Source organism: Spermophilus citellus (assembly GCF_964194105.1).
Source record: "Spermophilus citellus genome assembly, chromosome: 12".
Classification (NCBI taxonomy): domain Eukaryota; kingdom Metazoa; phylum Chordata; class Mammalia; order Rodentia; family Sciuridae; genus Spermophilus; species Spermophilus citellus.
The window spans coordinates 46,819,251-46,842,349 of record NC_138198.1 but is presented as its reverse complement, the minus strand read 5'-3'; the positions used below and the strand labels follow the sequence as shown (position 1 = coordinate 46,842,349).

General features: G+C 43.5%; 1 protein-coding gene and 1 long non-coding RNA gene across 2 annotated transcripts in view; both read right to left on the bottom strand.

The window, feature by feature from the left end:
* Window positions 1-6,536: 6,536 nt before the first annotated feature.
* Window positions 6,537-17,537, bottom strand: LOC308631627 (FH1/FH2 domain-containing protein 3-like; the record flags this gene model as incomplete). The annotated part of the gene is made up of 4 exons (XM_081263006.1): window positions 6,537-6,584; window positions 8,843-9,723; window positions 15,593-15,871; window positions 17,414-17,537. 4 exons carry the CDS (start codon window positions 17,535-17,537, stop codon window positions 6,537-6,539), a joined length of 1,332 nt encoding a protein of 443 aa, XP_081119132.1.
* A 5,277-nt stretch (window positions 17,538-22,814) lies between these two features.
* The window catches only part of LOC308631738, a 33,383-nt gene continuing 33,098 nt past the window's right edge, over window positions 22,815-23,099 (bottom strand). The window contains exon 4 of the long non-coding RNA XR_014018326.1: window positions 22,815-22,865. This is a non-coding gene — a long non-coding RNA (uncharacterized lncRNA). The remainder of the gene's footprint in view (window positions 22,866-23,099) is intronic.

The following is a 23,099-nucleotide window of genomic DNA, read 5'->3' as shown; positions in this document are numbered from 1 at the left end:
GCAATACGTCCATTTAAAAAAAAAAAAAAAAAAAAGCAACCCTCTTTGCACCTCAATCTGGCCCTGTGACTTAGTTTTGGTTTTTTTATTTCCTATTTGAAAATGGACAGATCCAACAAGCTAGGCCTTTAGCCTTTCCCTTCTTTCTGCTTAGAACGTCTTGTGAGCATATGGAACAAAGTAATGGTCATGCAGCAAGGATAATCTGGGAACTGTCAGTCCTCAGCCTCTCATCCATATTGTCCTTGTCACTCAAGGATCCTGGAGAGATGACTGTGCAAGCCCAGCTAGGCCAGCTGGAGCCTCTGTACAAATGAGGAAAGGATGCTTCCCTCTGGGGAGACACAGCCCCACCATGAACAGCTGCCCACAAACAGTTTGGAAAAGCACCACCACTCAGGTTTCAGCTTCTTTCCTGGTAGCTGATGCCCATTTATGTCAAACACAAAATCTCCATAGTGGCTCTGAAGCTGACATGACCTTGTTCCAATCTCAGTAGGATTCAGTTTACACAGATGGACATGTCCACACACTCCACTATTAACTACTGAATAAGCTGAGACAACAGGGAGAGCTGTCCCCACAGAGCACATCTACTGGGCATGAAGGATAGGTAAGAAGGAACACCTGGAATTGAATTATTCAATTTCTGGATTTTAGCAAGAGGTGTTTTAAATGCCACTCTTGATAATTAAAGCAAAGCTCTACTTGGTGCTGCTGAACACCAAGTGTGTCTTCTGTGTGTCTTCTGGTCAATTCTGCCCAAGATAAGGGGGCAGGTCAGATGGGACCATCTCTTCATCTCCTTCCCTCCCCTAAGAACCAGAGTCACATCTGCAACAGCAAGCCAAAACTCTCTAAGCTTTGGAGCCCATGACCATGTCCAAGGATGATCAGTCATCAGTTCTGATTCATTTTGATTGTCCTTTTGGATCAAGCCCCAGATCTACAATCATGAGCTTCACTATATCCTCCACATGGTCTCACAACAGTGGAAGGACTGCCCACTCTTTTTCCACAAAACCTGCCATGCCCGTTCCTCCTCCTCCATACCTGCCACCTCCACCTGAGCCTGACTCCCAGCACTCAGTTTCACACCAGTCCATCATGCCCACTTCCAGACTCTTCTCCCCCACCCTCCATCCTACATTTACCAAGTCTTTCTCAGATACCCTTTTCCTTATTGTATTTCTTTGGTCAGAGAGTGGCGATTGTCCATAGTTTACATACAATTAGAAAATTAGGAAATTGGTCAAAGAAAGAAAGGGGATATAAAGCAGGAGTCAGAGAAGGCAGAGTGGTCCTAGTGAAGACACACAAATACCCATCTCTGAAGGCATCTAGGAGGTGGTGGTGAAACGTGATGAGGAAGAGGTAATGGGTTGGAACGAAGTGGCAAGGTTTCTAGGCAGAAAAGTCATTTTACGTTTGATAGATGATACACATCCCAAAATAAGACCCAAACAAGGAAATGAAACTCCAAACTTCTTGAAATATCATTACAGGGCAAAGTCTACAGCAAGAAACTGATGAAATTTTCTTCAAAGTAATAAAAGACGAATAGGATAAATGAGAAACATCATGTTCCTAGAAAGGAAAGTCAATTTTGTAAGTATAATTAGGTCTCTCTGATCTAATATATTTAAAATAATTCTATTCAAATTCCATAAGATTTGTTTTTGGAATTAGAAAAATTCTAAGTTTAATATTTTAAAAGTCAAAAATATTCTTAAAAAGGAGAGTTACATGTAATATCTACTCCGCCATCAAAGCTTACTGCAAAACCGACCAAATGTGTAGCACAGACACTTGAATAGCTGGAATGATAGAAGAGAACAGAATGACAGAGTAGAAGAACTCATATGGCCCAGGGGATTTCAACAGAGACACTAAGATTAGTGACCCAGAATCTACCATGAGGGGGATTCCTAATATGGGACCAAAAACGTCTAACAGAATAATATAGCGAGTGAACACTAACAGTAGACCCACTGACATCTTTCTCTTCAGGTAGGCAAAGGCCAGGGGAAAGCAGGAACATAGGCTGGTGTGGGAATGGCCAAGGGCCAGAATGGCTGGGGTGTACCATTCCTCGGGGCACCCTCTTGCTGCCTGGGGTACCTCTCCATCCCTACCAACTGCAACCTGAAGACATTTCAGACGATTCTTTCATGAAAAGTCAACCACCAAACCTCTGCCGCCTTCTTCAAGTTCCAAGAACAGGGAGAAAGGGACTTTGGAAGGAGGCACCAATGGGGACAGCTGAATGCTCAAACAGGAACAATTATCTCCAGGGTGGATCAGCAAAAGGGTCCACGGAAGGCAGTGTGGGGGACACCACTAAGGGGCTATCTCTGAACATGTTACTTTCCCAAATATGTCCAGAAGTCCTCAAGGGAGAAGAGGAACTTGCTGCTTTAAGGAGGGAAGGGGTATGCTGGGAAAAAGTCAGGCTCTGTTTTAGTGCCAGAAAAATCCAGTTAAGCTCAACTCCTGGAGCAGCACCCCTCCCACAAAGCTGCAACCCACTAGGGAGCCTCCAGCATGCCCCAGTAGCCCCTTCTCCTCCAGAGCGGAGCATTCTTGGGAGAAATGCTTGAGGCTTGGAGGCCGTGTATGGATTTTGTTTTTGTTTTCGACTTGGCCAAGAACACTGTAGGGAGAAGGGGCAGGGAGACAGAGAATTACCCTCTGTGCCCAGAGGAGCAGAAAACTCTCAGAAGGGACGGGAAGGAGGTTATGGAGGCAACTTGGCTCCTTTCTCTCAAGCTGCCTGTGGGTGGGGGTAGGGGGTGTCAGGGTACAGTTTTCAGGAAGACAGGGGTGAGTCCCTTCAGAATGAGACTTCAGATGGGAAGCACCTGAGACCAAAAGACTCACAGGACTTCTGTCACACAGAGGAGGGAGCCAACCTACGTGGTAATTGCTAAATGCCAAGACTTAACAGAAGGCCTATGGCTATCTCTGCAGCCTTAGATTCACCTAGCAGTGAGCTACCTGTGTAGAGATCCACTCCGCAGAACCAGCAGCCCCAAGAACAGGACCTTGCAAGTTCAGCCTCTCCTAGAAGCCAAAAGTCACATAGGGTAATAGGAATATTTGCTAAAATAGTAAGCCAGTTACAGGGGTTCCTCTGAAATAAGCCACACAGAGTCAAGAGCCCACCCAGAGGGCTGGCTTAACACTAATACTTGATACACACAGGATGACAAAATGCCTCACAGAAAGGAGATATGGAAGTCAGGTTTCTGGATAGAACAAGTTATTGCCTCCAAGAATTAATATTTTTAGAACCTGTAAATGAGGACCCAAACCTGATCCTCAGTGGTTGTTGGGGAAAAGGTAACCACCACACAAGAAAGACCACAACTTGATTTGGGTCAGCATCCTAGGGAGAAGAAAAGACCTCAACTTTCCCTCAGGAGTTATGCAAGTTTGGGGAAAGAGAAGCATGAGGATTCAGGCCGCAGATTTCAAAAAGCTGGAGAGGCAAATTTAAATAGTGCACAGTAGTCATTAAGCCTCAAGTTCCTGGAAATACCAACACAACTGATCACCCCCTTTGAATTTTTAACTGTTAATTTCACTAGGAATTGAAGACACAGTATTTAAAAAGTAAACAGTCAAAGCATAGAACTTGTCACCCCAGGAGGTCCTGAGACTGAAAATAGAAACAAAGCTAAGGACATTGTCTATTTAGAGAACTCCGAGTCTTGGAGAATAATGCAAAGTCCTAGAGTGCTTCCATGAAAGGCAACCCAGCTCTGAGCATGCTTCTCAACATCTCTGTCGGAGACCCCAGGTCAGGATCTGGCCCCAAAGCTCTAGAAATGGTGAATCATTCCTCCTCACTCCCTGACCACTGCCAAAGAGTGATGCCACAGGATCTTTTCCAAAGGGTCCATTGAGAAAGGGGCAGTTACAAGGATGCAATGATATAGATGTCCTGGCAATAAGGGAGATGGTGAGATACACAGCAAAGGGTAAGGCAGAAAAATGAGAATAACAGAGTCTCAAAAAAAAAAAAAAAACAACTGAAAAGCCTCTACTTAGGCATAAAATTTTCACCAGAATAGGCTTGCCTTCCTGTTAAGGGAAAAAAATATTAATGTCCAGTATTTGCCCTTTGGGTCTCTGGTAGCAGAGGCCAGTGGTTAAACAGACATTCTGTGGTCATGTATCTATTACCCTAACCAGGAGACATACATGAGGACCTGTCTCGAATTTCCAGGTAGAATTCAGGTTGTCTGAGGTTGATATTAAATAAAATAATATATTCTCTTATGCCCTGACCTTGAATATAGTGTAGGGATGTTTTTCATATCAGGAAAATAGATCAGGGCCTCACTGTGGGAGGTGGTGATAGGGAGGCAATGCCCTTTTGGTGCCTCATTTGTCACTTTAAATCAGTAAGTCACAACCTTGGTTGTACTCAAAAGTCCCTGAGGTGCTTTATAAACAGCCCAGGCCGGGCTTATCCTCCAACCAATCAAATCACTACCCCCAAATTTGCTTTAAAAGTCACTGTTAGTAGTTTCTGATGTATTCTGAAATTTAGGGGTAAATAAAGTTAAACTAATCTCCAAATTCATCCAGGAGCCCCCCCCCACACACACACCCCCATGAAAACCTAGTGAACCCAAGAAAGCAAGATACCATCAGGCCCCCAAAGGGAAACTAAGTCCTCATCTTTCTAGTCTCCTGTTCTATTCCTTTCCTTTCTGGATTTGGTGATAACTTGTCCCTGATTGCCGCAGTCTTGGCTGGGCACAGAATCAGGAGCCACTCAAGCAGGAACAAAACTTTATTTTGAAAAAGCCGCCAACACTCTCAGCGCCAGCAAGCCAAAATCGGTCCTCCCACGCGGGCGTCTGACCGGAACCGCGCGTCTCCCGGAACTGCCGGTCTCCTGGGACCTCCTCCGGAATTCCCTCCTACTATCCTTCCCCAACCAATGGGAACTCTCCATGAGTCCCCGTAACATGAGTCCGGTAGTAGGCCAAGGTGAACAGGGGGAGTCCAATTTCCATATGAATGTAAATCTTAGCATAATCAAATCTCAGTGGCTAGCTGGCCTTACAACCAAAGGTGCCATACATCGTATTATTTGCTTGTGGCTCCTAGCACCTGATGAGGCACAAGAGCTGGGAGGCCACCTTTTGGGGCTCCTTGTGTCAAACCCATAAGCTTTGCAGGAGCTTTTCACTTGGAGCTTTCCACCCTGACATCTTTCCAGGGGTTCATTTAATCTCCTATATGATTCGCCACATTTCAGACCAGCAGAAATACAACGTGCAGTTTAGCACAAGATTTCTGCCATTCTCCATAAAACACAACCAGAGTCATCTTACTACAAAGCTATATATATTTCCTGCTGAGAAAAGGGGATCCTGTTTCAGAAACTATTTTGAAAGGAAACCAAAAAGCACATCTTTTTGCCCTTTTCATGCTCATTAAATGGTCACTCCAGCCTTGGCTCTGGCTTGTAACTGTTTGGAAGTGACTTGGATGGTCACAGCCATGCCCTATAACTCAGATCTGGTGTTAGTTTTCCAATGGAAACTAAAACCCATTTCCTTTGTTTTCTGCTGTCTTGTGAAGTCTATTTCCTTTTTGTTTCAGTCTATTGTGTTTAATGAAAAACTTCTCATGAGCCAGAATCCGGAAGTGACTATTTACAGCTGTTTTTTATGAAAATCAATGATTAGAAACAGAAGTGAAATTGGTTATGTCTGAATTGAGACCATACACAAAATGGATACACCTCTCCAAAGTGATGTGTTTTAGTCCTAATTTGAATTTTTTTTGGTCACCTTTTAAAATAGGCTCCTGCTCACATTTTCTATTCCAAAAACAACAACCACCACCCAAAGGTACAGGCTCCTGTGTCTCATTGTAGAATCAATTTGGTAAACTTCTCAATATACTTGTTCCTCAGTATCCATGGTAGATTGGTGACAAAACCATTCAAGGACACCATAATCCTCAGAGGCTCAGGTCTGTGCTATATAAAGTAGCACAGTATCTGCATATAACCTGTACACATCATCCAATATACTTTTATCTCTAGGTTACTTATATTTCCTAATACAACATAAATGCTATGTATATACATGGTTGTTAAACTATTGTTCAGAGAACAATCACAAGAAAGTCTGTACATGCTCAGTACAGACAAAAGTTTTTGAGTATTTTCCTTTGGATATGGAGGGCTGATTGTATATTACTTTCGTCTTATGTCCACACTGGACAAAAACTAGGCAAACATTTATCCATCAGCTAGTCATTACAGTATTTTAAGAGGTAACTACATAGTTCAGGTAAAAATGAAACCTCCAGGTACAGAGAGGACAGAAACCCCAGTCTTATCAACCAATCCAGCCACATGGAACCAAGCAGAGGAGGGAGCAGGTGAATCACTCATTATGGGTCTTCTCAGGGCAACTTAGTCTTGCTATTTCCATTGTAAAAAAAATTAAGTTAGAAGTGCCTATGCTGCCAAACCATTACTCTTTTTCATTCTTCTCAACCATGAGTCAAGGGATAGTCTCTCGCCAGCAAACTCCAAGGGTGATTAACACAACCTGCCGAAAGAGCACACAAAGGGGGGGGGAGGAGGGGGGAGGAAGGGGAGGAGGAGGGAAGAGGAGGAAGGGGAGGAGGAGGGAGAAAGAGGAGGGAGGAAGAGGAGGAGGAAGAGGAGGAGGAAGAGGAGAGGAAGAGGAGGAGGAGGAGGAGGAAGAGGAGGAGGAAGAGGAGGAGGAAGAGGAGGAGGAGGAGGCTGGCTAACTGGATCAGTGGGTCAGGGGTGGTGCCAGAAAAGCAGGTTGTGGGTGACTTCTGGCAGCCAGGGACTGCTGTCTTAACCCCAGCTGTTCTCCCAAATGCCAGTCTGAATGTAACAATCAGAAAGGGGCATGTGGGTTGCTCAACACCACGTGGAACCAGTATGGACATAAGCACACCAAGAGTAAGGGTCCAGCACTACCTTCCTGGATGTTATTTTCTTAAGAGGGCAAAAGCTAGACCCACTTTTAACTGAAATGCAGGAGTAACATGATTTTTTTAATGTTAGACCTCAGCAGTTTGGGTTTACAAACGAGAAATCTTTAATTTTTATTTGAGGGGATTCCTAAGGCTGGAAACAATTTAGAATCACATCCTCACTCAGACTGGGCAGAAAGAGACACTGGGGCAAATGCCAACCAGCAAAGAGTGGGAAGTAGTTTAAGAGCCTCAACATGGGTTTCAAGAGGAAATTCATCAATGACAGCTCTCCTAACTGGCCTTTTGGCATCGCACAGCAAGGATACGCACTACCTTGTTTGTAGGGTACTCTTGTCCTGCAGAGTTTGGATTCAGAATTGGTGCTTGACTCTTCAACTTCTAGAATCAATTTCGCAAGTTTCTCAATATACTTGTTCCTCAGTACCCATGGGAGATTGGTGACAAAACCATTCAAGGACACCATAATCCTCAGAGGCTCGGGTCTGCTATATAAAGTAGCATAGCATCTGCATATAACCTATGCACATCATCCCATATACTTTTATCTCTAGGTTGTTTATGTTACCTAATACTACATAAATGCTATGTACATAGTTGTTAAACTATTGTTCAGGAAACAATGACAAGAAAGTCTGTACATGTTCAGTACAGATAAAAGTTTTTGAATATTTTCCCATAGACATGGAGGGCTGATTGTATATTACTCTTCAGTCAGTTCTGAAGGCCCGACTCAGGCAGCTTTATTCACCCCAAAAGATGATTCAAGAACAGGGCAGCAATATAGAGTTCTAATTGACTCATGATAACAAACACTCGCAATGTTTACTCTACATTATACTTTAAAGTGCTTTTTCAAACCCCAAGTTCCTAAGGAGAGCAGATGGTTTCAAGCCTGTTTTAAAACTGGAATATACCCCGAGTCACAAGGTTTTTTTGTTGTTGTTTTTGGTTGTTTTCTTAGTTCTTTAAAATGTGTGAAGGAGACATTATTGCATTGAACTGGTGAGACACGCATTCTGTGATCTGGTATATTGCATCACTAACCATGATTTCATGGGCAGTGTTTCCCATCTATAAAAGTGGACCCAACATCTCTTTCAACAATACCACAACAGGAAGGTTTATAGGTTACAAAACATTTTCGAACAATAAGAAATTTAGGAGTGGGGTTGTGACTCAGGTTGCCTAGCATGTGTGAGGCACTGGGTTCGATTCTCAGCACCTCATACAAATAAATAAAAAAGGTCCATCAACAACTAAGAAATACTTTTTAAAAAATGAAATTTAGAAGCATATGTAATATTTATAGGATGAATATGTGGCCATTGGGAAATATCCAATAGTTGTACTATGGTGTCTCCATTAGGGGATTATCCAAAGAAATGTCACTGAATTATTGTCTTTGTAAAAACATTGAGGAGCCACAACTGAAGTTCATGATACTACTATCAACCATAATCCCTGAAGGTAAACACATTGACTGAGTCTACTAAATCAGCAAGGCCACTTTCATCTAGTTAATACTAATATCTGCTACTGGACTGTGCTCTGTGTAGCTAACCTTCCTGGGCTTTTTTTTTTTAAGGTTATCCGAGTCACTGAAAGCTGTTTTGCGTGATGGAAGTGATGTTCCACTCACATAACTTACATCAAGCATGTGCCACAGGATTACTATCCTAAAGGTTAGTTTTTTTTTTTTTTTTTTTTTTTTTAATATACCAGGGTTTGTTTGTTTGTTTTAAACAAATAGCCAAAATTACATTAGAGAGGGGGTCTTTATTTCTTCAGCCCTACCCCAATGCAAATCAAGAAACATGCTAGAGCCCAGACCTACCTTTGTGACAGACAGTTCCTTGGATTTAGACTCAAACAGGTGCTCCAGTTTGGAAGTGTCCACCTTAGTGGGTTCCAGTTTCGACCATAGGAATTCTCTGCAGCAGCGGTTGTTCTTACGGGGCCAATCAAAAGGCCTGACTTCATTCCAGAACAGACGGATGGTCTTCTTTTTCTTCGTGAATGCGGGCTGACCCCTGGGTACCTGGGACCACCCTAAGCCCTGAGGAGAGTTGAACACTGGAGGAGGAGGAGCCAATAAATTACCAGGGACTGGAGGGGGTGGGACGCTGTCCAACAGGAGCAGTGGGGGCGGGGGTGGCAGACCCAGAAAGGTGGGCGGGGGTGGAGGTGGTGGTCCTAGGGCTTCCCTGTGACCCAGGTCCACGTCCAGGACATCAATGTCGTCCTCCTCTCCCAGACCGGTGAAATCCATGTCTTGAATTTTGAGCTCCCGGGGGTTGGCCATGAGCTGGTCCCAGATGTAATCGGACTCTGTTTTCAGCTGCGCAGGCGCTGTCTCGGGGACATTGTCATTGGACCCATCCTCAGAGATGGGGCCTCGCCCCAGGTCCCCGCTGTTGAATTTCTCAGCAAATGCTTTCACGCTTCCCCGGTTGTCCAAACATTCGACGTCCACCCTCCTGACGCTCTCGTCCTGGGCCTGAGAGTTGGCCTGCAGGGTGGATATCCTGGAGGCGAGGCTGGCCACCGCCTCCGCCTCCAGCTCCTTGCTCCTGGTCTCTCTCTTGTCCTTCTCCTCGTCATCTGTGGACTTTCTGTTATGGGCATACAGCATGTCCAGCATGAACTGTTTGTTGGTGAGGATATCGCCACACTGTCCATTTACACCTCCATCCTGAAGGCCTGTGGACCACACACCTGAAGGCACACAGAAGAAAATGACAATGAGAAGGTGGCAAGGGGGCTTTACGTCCATGAGAAAACCAATGAGGGGACACAGGGACAGGACACATGGAGTGACTTCAGAAAAAGACACTGAAATAAAGCAATTAAAGCAGAAAGGGCTGAGACTGACCGCTTGCTCAGGGACCAGGACCCCTTCCATGTATCATAGTGCTCCTGGCTCCCACCTGGGTTCACGGGAGAAATTTTCCTCACCTTCTCTGCCCTCCTGTGGCAGCGGGTCAGGACCCACCAGGTCACAGGCAAGGGGCCTCTTTTCTAACTGTATAAAAAAGGGAAGGTAGCAGTTCCCTGGCCCAGAGCAGGCACTGGAGAGGCTATAAGGTTACCTTTGTGTCTCCCCAAACTCCAACTCCGTATCCACACAAACCATGCCATGGCTTACCACCACCAGAACTTTCCACACCCCTCCCCTCCCTTCCCATCTCATCTTCACCTAATTATCTCACCTAATTTACCAACTTAGCAGATGAAGTCAGAAGATCTTCCAGAGCCTCCATTCCATCTCTACCCTCCCACCTGCACCTAAAACCAGGAAGAAGCCTCCCTCCTGTGACTAAACACAAATTGTCCTTTAGCAGGGTTCAACTGTTACATTAGGAGCCCATGCCAGTGATTCTGTCCTGCATCTCCCAGGCTTCTCCTACTGGAAGAATATGAATAATTTCTCTTTAAAAAATTCTTCGTTGTTTAATGGGCCTTTACTACTTATATGTGGTGCTGGGAATTGAACCCAGTGCTTCACACATGCTAGGCAAGTGCTGTATCATTGAGCTACAACCCCAGCCTGAGTAATTTAATTTCTTCCATAAAAAAAACCAAGTAGACTTTCTTGACCCCATTTCTGTCTTCACCAGTCACCCAACTTTTCTCCTTTAAGGTCACACCATTTACAAGAGTATAAGAGTTGTTTTGCTCACCATCTCCAATTTTTCTTTTATTTTCTCTAGAACTCAAATAGAGCTTTTGTTCCCAATGGTCTTCAAAGCTGCTCCTTTCCAAGTAACCATGACCTTCACTAGACAAAGCTGATCTCCCCCTTCTTCTCCATCCCCTGCCAGGATGCAACATTCACCTTCCTTCTTTCTGCTGCTCCTTCCCCGACTTCTCCTTGTTTTTCCTTTAAATGTCCATTGCTCTCTTTTCATCTACCCCACTCTTACAGTCATCAGTTCATCTAGTCTCAGGGCTTTCACATTCCCGGGTTCTCTGCCCTCACCATAGCATCTTCTGCAGTGGTTTGTTCTCTCAGCTGGGGTGGCTTCATGCACCTTGCTGCCAATTCCAAAGACACTGAGATTGCCCTCAACTCCTATTTTTTCATCTTCTACATACCAAGGAGCCTCCTGTGCTGACTAAATCCTCATGTTACAGCCAGAATCCAGCCACTTTCCTCATCACACTCTACTGCCAAGACCCTGGGCCCAGCCTGCACAAGTTGTCCCTGTAAAGTTGTCCTACTGTTCAATGCCACAGTAGGTGAGTGGCCGAGTTTCAACAGACAGGCTGATTCTTTCTCCATTTGATGGGAAATATTGGCCTTTCATTTTCTGGCAACAGGGAAAAGTGTATTTCTTGATAGTTTTTGTACCTGGCTAGTTCTCTTGCCTTTTCTTTTTATGTCTTATTAAAAATTATTAGCAGATTATTATACAAAATAATACATTTCTGCGTGACATTTTCATATACACATAAAACATACTTTGATCCTATCATTTATCTACTTTAATCATTTTATGGTGTCCCTTTTTGTCTTTAGTAATTACCTTTGCTCTACTTTATCTGATATTAACATAATTACTTCTACTTTTCTTTGATCAATGTTTGCTTGATATCCCTTTTCCCAACTTTTAACATTCAATCTCTGGGTCATCATGCTTGAAAACAGTTCCATACAGACAGCATATAACAGCCTGTAATTAAGCTTTTTTAAAAAATCCACTGTCAATCTCTTTTAATGTAAAGTAACTATTGAAATGTTAGGGCTTAAGTCTGCCATTTTGGTCCCCCCCCCAGTGTTTCTCCTTTCTTGGCTATTGTGCATTACTTGAATATTTTTTAGAAATTATTTTTATAGTGTTTTTATGTACATTAAAGCATTTTTCTCAGTGGTTGTTGTGGGTATTATAACATACACACTAACCTGCCGTGATCTACAAGTGTTGAGGTTTAACCACTTTAAGTGCAATGAAGAAAACTTGACTTCTGTGTAGTTCCTTTTACCATCTATGCTTTCAAAATTATCTGAAATATTTCTTCTATACACAGAGAAATACTATACCAAATGATATTAAAACTTTTGCTTCAACTTTCAAATATTATTTCAGAAACCTAGGAGGAGAAAGTCTATTTTCTTTACCCTATTTCCACCCATTCTGTTCTTTCCTTCCTGAAATTCTAAGCCTTCCATTATCATTTCATTTCTGTTCAGAGAACATCCTTCCACCATTCTTGAAGGGAAAGTCTGCCGGTGATGGATTCTCCTAGTTTGTATTCATCTGAGAAAGCCTTATGTTCCCTTTAAAGTGTACTTTTGCTGGATACAGAACTTATGGTTGACAGTTGTTTCTGGCACTAATAAAATGCTGTGCCCTTCCCACTAGCTTCTGTGTTTGTAGATGAGCTCTCCCAGAAATCTGTGTTCCCCTATGGGTCACATATTTCTTTCCAGCCTCCTTTGAAACTTTGTTTTAGCTCTTTAGTTTTCAGAAGTTTATTATTTATCTTGGTGTGGATGTCTTTGGACCAAATTCGAGTTGTCTCAGCTTCATAAACCTGGATGTTTATGCCTTTTGACAGACTTGGGACATTTTTGGACAGAATTTCTTCAAACATGTTTTCAGCCCTGTGCTCTTTCTCAGACTCCAGTGACAAGGATGTCAGACCTATTATTATTAGTTCCACTCGTCTCTGAGGAACTGTAGTGTCTCTATCAATTGTTTTGCTATTTCTTCTGTTAAGATTGGTTTATTTCTACTGACCTTGTTTTTGAGTTGACTGTTTCCTTTGTTGTCTCTAATCTACTATTAATTAAATCCACCCCACTTAGTTATTTTGGTTATTAACCCTTTTATTTCTGTAATTTACCCCTGGTTCTTTTTCATACATATTCTACTTCATTTTCTTCATGTACATCCTGAGTTATTGAAGATTTATTATGGTGGCTGCTTCAACATTCTTGTCACATAATTCCAATGTGAAACTCATCTGTGTTGGCATCTGTTGGCTCTCTTTTTCAAGTTGTACTTGCTCTGGTTCTTGATAGGATGGATAGTTTTCAATCATATCCTAGCAAATTTGAGTCTTATTTGCATCCTGTTGAATCTTCTCTTAGCAGGCAGTCACCCTTTCCTGGTATAGCATTCAGATCTTGGTGGAAATAGGTGTTTAGCTCCCTGGCAAGGGTGCTGACTCACACTGTCTCAGCACAGATGAGTATGACAAGATTTCAGTTCCTCCCACCTCCTTGGTCCCAGAGCCATCTTCCCAGGGAAAGCAGACCACTGATTTATATTGCATCATCGTCTCTAGGTAGAGGTGGAGGCTACATTCCCTATCAGTCCTCTTTGACTCTGGGTTGGGGAGATCACTGCAGACTAGTGCTTCCTCCAAATGCAGTATTTCCCGCTGTATATGAGGATGAAGGCTCAGCTCTCTTCTGGGCTCCACTGACATCAAGAACAAGGGGACCAGACGCCTCTTCATTCATTTACCCACTGATGATCTCGTGAGACACTACTGTGCTCTAGGCACAGAGTGAGGACTTGAGGGCTCACAGTGAACCTGATTGACATCTCATCCTCACAAAGCTGACATTTAAGTGTAAACAACAGACAATTACAAAAGTCATTTTAACTAAGGGCAACGAATGCTATGCCAAAGCTTCTCATACTCGGGCCATAGAGCAGAACATGTGAAAGAAAAATAGCACCACCTGACTGGAATAAGATGAGTCTCTTTCAGGCTGACCACTCATTTGTCAATAATAGACACAATGATTAGAAATGATATTGGTAATAATTTCAATTACCTCTAAAGTTTATAATTTAACAGAACATTTTGAAAGCAAAAGCTACTATGACAGAACTGCCCTGACTCTGTGGCTATAGGTGCCTAGGAGCAGTGGGAGTTTTTAAAAACCAATAAGCTAGTGCAAATAAACATGATCAAATCTCTTCGCAGCACTGGAGAGAAATCACTGTGAAATCCTGATTCCCGAGTCTACACAACTTGGACACCATCCACTTTTAGTAGAAAGTCAATGGTTCTTCACTGGTAGCAGTCTCCATTTCTGGAAAGTTGTCCTTATTTGGTAAAAATACTGCACAACCTGATCCAAGAAAGTTCTGTTCCCCATCTTATTTTTACTAATCCAACTTGTTGATGTTTTTGGGGCATGCTAAACCCAGATATGATGAATAATACTTAAAGCTACTCATAATACATAAAATATGATTTAAGGCCAAAGTGATCAAGAAGACTCACCATACACCCTGTGCTATGAGCTATGATCAAAATTTCAATGGACATCAATAGTACAAGTAGAATTTGTGATACTAACTACAATCTGACTTTGAAGGAAATTAAATATCAATTTGTGTAATGCTTTTTAGCACATACATCTTCAACTAAACACACAAGATTTTTGAGGGCAATTTCTAGGATATAAATTAATAAATTTTCTCAGTTTTTAATTATAATATCATGATTAGAAAAAAAAAAGTGGCACATCCTAACTGGAAAATATTTTAAAAGGAACTATTTTAGACTATACTACTGATTGACAGGTATTTTAGAAGACTAATTTTATTCACTCATTCCTTTTTCTTTCATTCTTCTATGCTTCAGAGCCAAGTATATTTTCAGTCTGGGAACTAACAAGTACAAGCAGTAGCTGATTAGTCCCTGTACAGCTTTGGGACTTGAGGGCGTGTCCCTTGTATGTAGCTTTACAGGGGGAAGCCTGTAAGATTAGGCTTCACTATTGAGGAAGGCAGGACACCCTGACAGCACACACATCAGGAAATCAACCTGGTGGTGTCACAGATGTCGTGAATGGTTACAACATCTATAACCTTCTGAAATGCCTTGTTAATTTCTATAAAATTAACATCTATAACCTTCTGGGGTATCTCCTTAATCTCAGGTGAGGTCCTTAGGGGCCAAATCTATAATCTAGCATTCCGTTTGATCCTTAACTACAAAGTCCCCATACTCAGGTGAACTGAATTAATAACAGGGGTAATACTTAAAATTTCATAAAGAAATGCATGTACATCTATGAAAAACAGGAGTCCTGAGTACAATGGAGAAAACCACCTAAATTTGGTATATTCCAGTTTAGCATATCAAATTGACCTCAATACACTGTGAACCACAAAGTTTCAGAAACACTCAATAAATCTATTTCCTTCTGAAAGTCCAGACTTCCCATACTTCACTTTTAAAAATCTTTTAAGGGAATAGATAACAATATGACATGTTTCTAAACTGAAATCAGAACCCAAAAAAGGCACCCATACTATTATCAACAACTAAGCAAATAGTGAAATGTGTTTCTCCTCCAAGGCTCATTCTTCAGGAAAAGCACTCATTGCCTGGGCCCTTTTTGTTCCCTGTGGAAGTGAGAAATGCAACAGCAGGGCAGAGGATTTGGGGGAGAAGCATGCTGTTAGTGTGACTGTACTCCTGTCCAGATGCTGGGTGATACAGCTCGGGGAGTGAGCTGTCCCAGCAGTTCACCTTGTAGGCCAGCCTATGGACAGGCTCTGTAGCAAACCAGGTCCTCTATCTCGGGTTCCCTGCAGAAAGGGGTTTCATTTACCAGTTGCCCTGTCCCTGGAGAGCTTGTCCTCCTTCTCTTCCCTTTCCAAGGTGCTGCTGGAGGATGAGATGCTGGAGGCGGAGCAGTTGTCCCTCTCGTTAACCTCCTCGTTCTGCCTCTCTTTTTCACTGAGGGAGGCTCGCTCTTCGGGCTCTTGCTCCAGGGCCCGCTCCCCTTCACTCTCCGCTTCCCCTTGGGAAGAGGCTATGTCCTGGCTGGCTTCATTGGCAACTTGCCTTGCCTCTGCCTCCAACTCAGGCTCAGGATCCCCAGCACTCACTGGTGAAGATAAGAGTGGAGAGTACATTGACAACAGGGATTTCTTGGCAGAGGGGAGGGTCACCTAAGATGGGAGAACGGATGTGAGGTCGATTCCTCTGTGCTGCTCTGTGATGAACACAAGTCTCGAGATGGCTCCCAAGATTCCTGTTCCCCGGAGATCCAGACAGATACTAAGGGGGGAGGGGGTACCGCATGCAAGGATCGTGGATCCTGAGATAAAAGTCCCAAATCGGTTGACTTTAAAATATGGAGATTAATTAGGCCCAAGTCCATCAGGTGTACCTTTTAAAATTAAGAGTTTTCCAATTAGCAACAGAAAAGAAAGCCAGAGAGGTGAAAAACAGGAGGATCTTCTTTCACATACTGCTGGCTTTCAAGTTGGAGGGCCATGTGACAGGAATGTAGATGGCCTTTAGAAGAGAATAAAAACAAGGAACAGGCACCCCAGTTCAACAAGTGCAAAGAACTGGGTGGGTTCTGCCTACGTGCTGAATGGGCCTGAAGGTAGACCCTTCCCAGTGCTTCCTAATCAGAACCCAGCTGGCCACCAGCTTAATTTTCACCTCATGACAGACAAGGCCAAGAATTCAGTTGAGCCAAGCTGGACTTCTGACCCAGGGAAACTGGGAGACAATAATCGAATGTCATTTTCAATCACTGTGTGCGCAGTATTTTGCTACACAGCAATAGAAAACACATGCTCTTTTAACTTCTTCTGGTGAAAAGTGACAAAATCCGCAGGGAATCGAACTGACAAGCAGCAGCATCCTGATGTTTTCTGAAACATTGGCTAAACCAACGAGGCATATCACCCATTGCTTGGATGATGTTTGTTCATAATGTAAAGTTAGTCCATGATTTTGAAAAACATTTAAAGAATCACTCATGGGCATTAAAGACTATTTGTAAACCCATCAAGACTGGTGATTGAATGCTCACACCAAGATGAAATGCTTACATTCTCACTTGTGCACTAGGGAGCAGGGAAATGGCAGTCAGGCGTATGCATGTTTTTGCTGAGCAAAGCCATCAGCTGTGAATTGTGAATGGGCAGCAAAATGACTGATAGTACAAAAACCTCTGAGCCAATTGCCACATGCACAACCCAGAGGAGGATGGGTCCTTCCTGAGGATAGGACCCTGGGGCTGGGCAAGGCCACATTGCTGGAATCCTGGCAGTGCATCCAAGGGCAGTGCTCAGGTCCTAGGCACACACTACTAGTCATGATAAAGAAATCCAGGCAGGATGTACCAGTAGCAGGAAATACATCTGCCTGGATCCCAGAGGAATAAGCAGATCAGACAGCTCCCTATGGAGAAATTACTTACTTGGGACCCTCACTCCACACCCATCTGGATGCACTGCTTCAGCCCCTCCCAACCCACCAGGGACCCACCCAGGCATTGGACATGATGCTCCTAATTCACCAGGATGAGAAAGGCAAAGCACATATTTAGAATCTTTACAAAGGATGCATTTAGAAAGCAGGCACCTCTCCATCCCATCCTTGACTGGGCATGGCTCCCTGTCACCAGTACCCATTCTCCCGGCCAGCACAAAGGCAGACTGTCCTTCACCCATTCTTGCACGCGCTTCCCGCTCTGTGAAGCCTGCCTTGACCACCACAGCTGGAAGCGATCTCGGTCCTACCTCTGAACTCATGTCGGATATGTAGCCCATTCAACTCGGATGGCATTTTACATTTATGGCCTGGCATAGTCATCTTTTCACATGTGTACGTCTGTTTTCAACAAGCAGCTAATATGATTTTTCAGAACAAGGAAGATTACCATCCTTTGTTCTCTCCCTCAGTGCCTTGGATTTGTCAGCTAATGGAGAGCAGGCAAAGTGCACAGGGAGAAACCTGCACAGCAGCCTCCACCTGCACAGGCCCACCTGCGGCCCAGGGTACCGAGGAGCAAAGGCACACCATTTCATTTTCATGGGCAGTGAGCCTGCTTTCCTGGTGAGTCTGATAAAAGATGTGTGATGGGTTGTGCATACAAACATCTGAGACTTGGTGACAGAGCAGATGCCTCATAGGGGATGAAGCTGTACCCAGAAAGAATCACACTCTGGACTTCTTTGCCAAAAGCATCACCTCTTCAAAAGGTGTCATGGTTTAGATCTGGAATCTCCCCAAGTTCTTGTGTTCAGAAGTGAGACTTCTGGGAAGTGAGGGCTCTGACCTCAACAGTGGATGATGAAATGGACTACTAGGAGGTGAGACCTAGTTGGAGGAAGGAGGTTAGTGGGGTCATGTCCTGGGTGGATTTATCTTCTCTCCAGCCCCTCCCATTCTTCCTGTTTCTCTGCTTCCTGGTTACTTGGGGATGAGCAACTTTCCTCCAACACACCCCTCCACCATGATGTTCTGCCTCACCTCAGGCCTAGAACAATGGTGCCAACCAATCATGAACTGAAACCTCTGAAATAATGAGCCAAAATTAAACCTTTCCTCTAAGCTGCTGACTAACACAAAAGGTAAAAGAGGTAACAAAGAACATGTTTCTAAACTCAGTTAAGATGAGCAAGGAAACCTCCATCCCCTGCCAGGCTGGGAAATAAAAGGATTTTCATGGCAGCATGTTGAGACCCCTGGAAGCTTTTCAGATAGTTTACTCAAGGCCATGAATGCTGTCAGGCCAGGAGGAGGGAGCCCAGGCATTCTCACACTGAGTCCATGTTTAGGACAGGAGAAAGGGGCAGGCAAGGAAGGAAGTACAAATAAGACTATCCACAGAGGTCTAGAAGGTCAGAATCCAAGAACAGGAAACCAGGAAGTGTGGTAATGAGGCCTTGCACAAAAAACTTCCAATCAGGATGATGACCTTTTCCGGGGTTCATGTTAGCTGGTCCAGCCTTGGTCCTGGCTTTCCATATCCCTCCCTATCCTTCCCTGTGGGCAGCCATTCTGGCAGGCATGGGCTGGCAAACAAAGGGTTCACACTACATTCTGGGGGACTCTCATCCCAGCTGCTGATCCCAGAACCAGAATAGATAAAATACAAAGACTACTCCTATGCATCCCTCGGTCTCACGGATGCCATCCTGGGGAAGAGTCAATGGTTTAACCAGAATCATCCCAAGGAATGAGGATGTAGACAAAAATGGCTGGGGTGGGGTATGGTGTTTAATGGGTACAGAGTTTCCGTTTAAAAAGACAAGGGATATGGAGACTGGTAACCCAACAACGTGAATATACCTGATAGTACTAAACTCTTGAACTATACACTTAAAATGGTTAAAATGTCCAAGTGTGTCCTATGTGCTTCATCTGTTAAAATATATATATATATATATATTTTAAATGGCAGCGGCAGAGTGTCAGGGAGGACAAGAGTGAGGGACAGGGTTACCTGTCTTCCCACTCTAAACGATCCTGTCAACATAACTCTCATGACCTGGCCCGACCCCCTGACCCCCAAAGGAGCCCTGCCAAAAGTGACTGACTCCGCCCATGGCCTAGCTCTGCTAAGATTGTATATAAAGCCCAGAACCTGGCGGCCAGCAGCCATTTTATCCCTGAAAACGAGCCACAGCAGGTGTTTGTCCGATTGACCCCGCTGCTGAATAAAGAGAAGCTTGCTGATCTGAGATCTGCTCCCTGACTCCGTCATTTGTGCACTCACAATAGCACTGAACTTTTCTGGAAGAGGAGCAGCAGTGTTTGTCGATAGCAATCAGGGGTGAGGGTGGTGGGCTGGTACTCATGGAAAGAGGCACAGTAGCCAGCAGTGAGAAGTTACAGCTGAGCGACCCTCCTGCCCACAGGTCCTCTGGAGCCCTGGAGAGAAAGTTGGACCCATATCATGGCCTTCCCTTAGATTCCTTCCTTGCCTGCCCCTTTCTCCCTTAGACTAAAAGCCCCAGCATTCAGGGGCCCAAACACACTTGATCTGGGGAGCCCATCAGCCCATGCAGTGGCTGTCATGTGTCTACTGCCTCATGAAGCAACAGCAATGAACAGAGCATGAGGGAACCTCCTGTGCAAAGCTGGAGGTGTGGCTTCCAGGCTACAGAGCATGGCCCCAGGCACAGACCTTCCACCTTTGCTGCCTTCATCTAAACATTCCCATTTCTCCTCATTGTGCCTCATCCTGTTTGCTCATTCATCTTTTCACTTATTGACTGGACATTGGCTGAGTCCCTTTCATGTGCTAAAAACTCTAGTAACAGAATTAATAATAAACAAGAAAGGTAAATAAACTGCTGGAATAAACCCAGCATCCACCAGGGTCTGATGGCAGGGCTGGAGTTGTGGCTCAGGTTTTTTGCACAGGACTCTGTAGAAACCCAACCTGAGGTTAACCTATATCTAGTCACCGACAATGTTTCCTGCTTCCTTCCTCCTGGAAACTCTCCCAAGCTTGGCTCCTCTAACTTCTATTCTCAGTCCTTTTAAGCAATGCTCGGAATCCTTTCTCACTGCTTCATTGTTGACTTTTGTGTATAAGTTCCAAACTCCCAAACCAGCCCCTAAATCTTGCCTGTGCTTGGTTTCTGAAAGCCATGCTCACCAGGTGGCATTTCCTCTTTGGATCCGGCTACCCAGCTCCCCCCTCAGACTAAAAAAAAACCTAGGCTGAACTGATGTACCAACTACCCCACCTCCACCCCAATATGTCCCCAGATTGGATCTCATTATACTCCACTCCACTCTCTGAAAAATTCATGCATTTCCCTTAAAATGGATCATATCATATAAAAACTTTTCTATTTTTAAAAAATTAGAAGCAGCAACTCCATAGAAACATTCCTGGTCTATCACTGTCAATAAAATTTGTCTGAAATCATGGAAAGATAAATTTTATTTTAATTGGATGGTCACTGGACCTCAACATAGCAAAACAATGATTATCTTCTTCAACTAACATGACACAAACCCCAAAACCATTGGTCATGACTCAGGCCATCATTCTCTGAGACTTTTCATTAAGAGTCGTTAAATCCTGGAAACGCCCCTCTTCAAGATAGAGTTAATAGGTGGAGTTCCTTTCTTATTTCTGAACCTCTTTCTACCTCTGATCTCCACTTAGTTGCTCCATTTATTTCCAAATTTCATTATATTTGGAGATCTTATTATTTCCTGGATTACCAGGAACACTCAAAACTTTCCAAATAGGGATTAGAGTATCTCTCCCTCACTCTTATTATCACCAGGTAATTCAAGAATCAAACTACCCAAAAAAGTGTTTGATCCAAACCAAAGGAAAATTATTGCCTGCTTTTTATCAAACTTCTGTGATACCCCAATGTGGGCTGAGGGAAGGAGCCCTCATGGGGCCATGGGGAGTCTGCTCCTGCACCTGCCAAGGCAACCCAGGCAGATGGGCAGCTTGTGGTTGAGGACCAAAGGCAGAGAAAAATAGGGGAGGAGAGGATTGACAACTCCTCTACACAAGTCTGCCAGGCATAAGCCCTTATTGGAAAAAAGAGCAGCAAATAACCACCCCTGGCTTTTCAATGGTTCGGAAAAATTCTGAAGTCAGTCTGAACCACAAAACACCTTGACATTTCCCCAGGAGCTGTCAAGCTTTGCCTAAATAATCTGATGGTCAAGTTGTAGGAAGCTCAAAGTATAGACTCTGGAGGAAAAACTTTAAAAAAAAAATCCTTAAGCCTGGGCAGAAAGTCAACAATATTTTCAGTAAGAGGGAGTATAATTTATACACCCCCACCCCATGTTATAAACAGACACTGGTTAGAGAAACAGAAGTTTCTTATTTCCTTACCAGCATCTTTCATTCTGAATTTACTAGCCACAACTGGTAGTTAGGATGACAATAATCTAATAGAATGTTGAAAATAAAGCATTGCTGTAGTTTTATTTATGAGGCTGACTTAAGCACCTAATTTTTTAATTGAGCACAGACAGTCTCCACTCTGCTCAGACTGTCTTGATCTATTTAGCTGATGGTGTCTAAAAAATTAGCATGATTCCACATCTTATTGGCACAGTCCAGAAATTGTTAGGTTCCCAGCTGGCTCCAATACAAAAGGTGTAAAATGAGCCTTTCCGTCTCTCCATGCTGTAACACCATCTGGTGGCAGAGGTGACAACTGCAGTCTGTACAGTGTAGAGGGTAAAAACTTGTCTAAAACCAGTTTTTTTTTTTTTTTTGTTTACCTACATTTATCAAACACTGAGTACGCTAACTATTTTTATTGGGGTTCAAGCCCTGCTTCCACTGAAATTAATAAGCTAGCTTACAGCTTGAATATCTTAAAATACAGCTGCTGGTTCATTTGCTCATTTGTTTATTCTACATAACATTCCTAAGTGCCTACTACATGCCATGCACTGTGGTGGGCACTGGGGGAAGCAAGGTAAACCAGGCATAATTCCCAACACTCAGAAGCTGGGTGCAACTCAGGAGACGGGGGTATGATCAGGCACAACCAGCAAGAGTCTCGGGTGTGTCTATCACCCCTTACTATGTGTGTGCTCAAATATTTGTTGAAGGAATGGCAATGAAGTGATATGGAAGCACATGCTAAAGGTATCTAACCTGGGCTGAGCAGTGGTGGTCCATGCCATGTCAAACAGTCATACACTGCACAATGGTGTTTTGGTCATTGATGGATGATATATACAACAATGGTCCCATAGAAGTAATCTCAAGGACAGATCCCAGCAGTTAAGTGACAAGTGACAATACATGTACTATGTGTCAGTAAGGTAATAGTAATGTGCTCATTTGGAGAGGAGCACACATGCATTCCACCATAACACTAAATGATAAAACTTTACCTGGAAAAACTTACACAACTATGGCACCCGTTCCCATCCCCACCCCCCCCCCATGCCAGTTACACAATGCTTTAGGTGCCTTAGAAGAAGTTAATATTTTAATGAACACAGTCTCCTCTGCATGCTTGGGTAACAATGCAAAGTCACATACCATTTGGTTAGAATGGGAAAGAAGAGATACCAGCCTTCCTTCTCTTGCTTGTCTTTGCTCTTCTCTTTTGTCTAAATACTCTCGGCTAATAGAAATATGCAGAACAAACGGGGAAGGAAAATAATAATAAAATTAGATGCTTATAAAATTACAAAGTTATTATTAACAGGATATCATGAAAGCCTGCTATTTAGAAGTGAAAAAAACATGCTGTTCAATTTTTTAAAGTTTAAAGGCTGTACTTTAAAGTTCTAAACACAATGGATTTTCAATAAAATCACAAAGACATCAAAAAACAAAAATATAGGATTCACTCAGC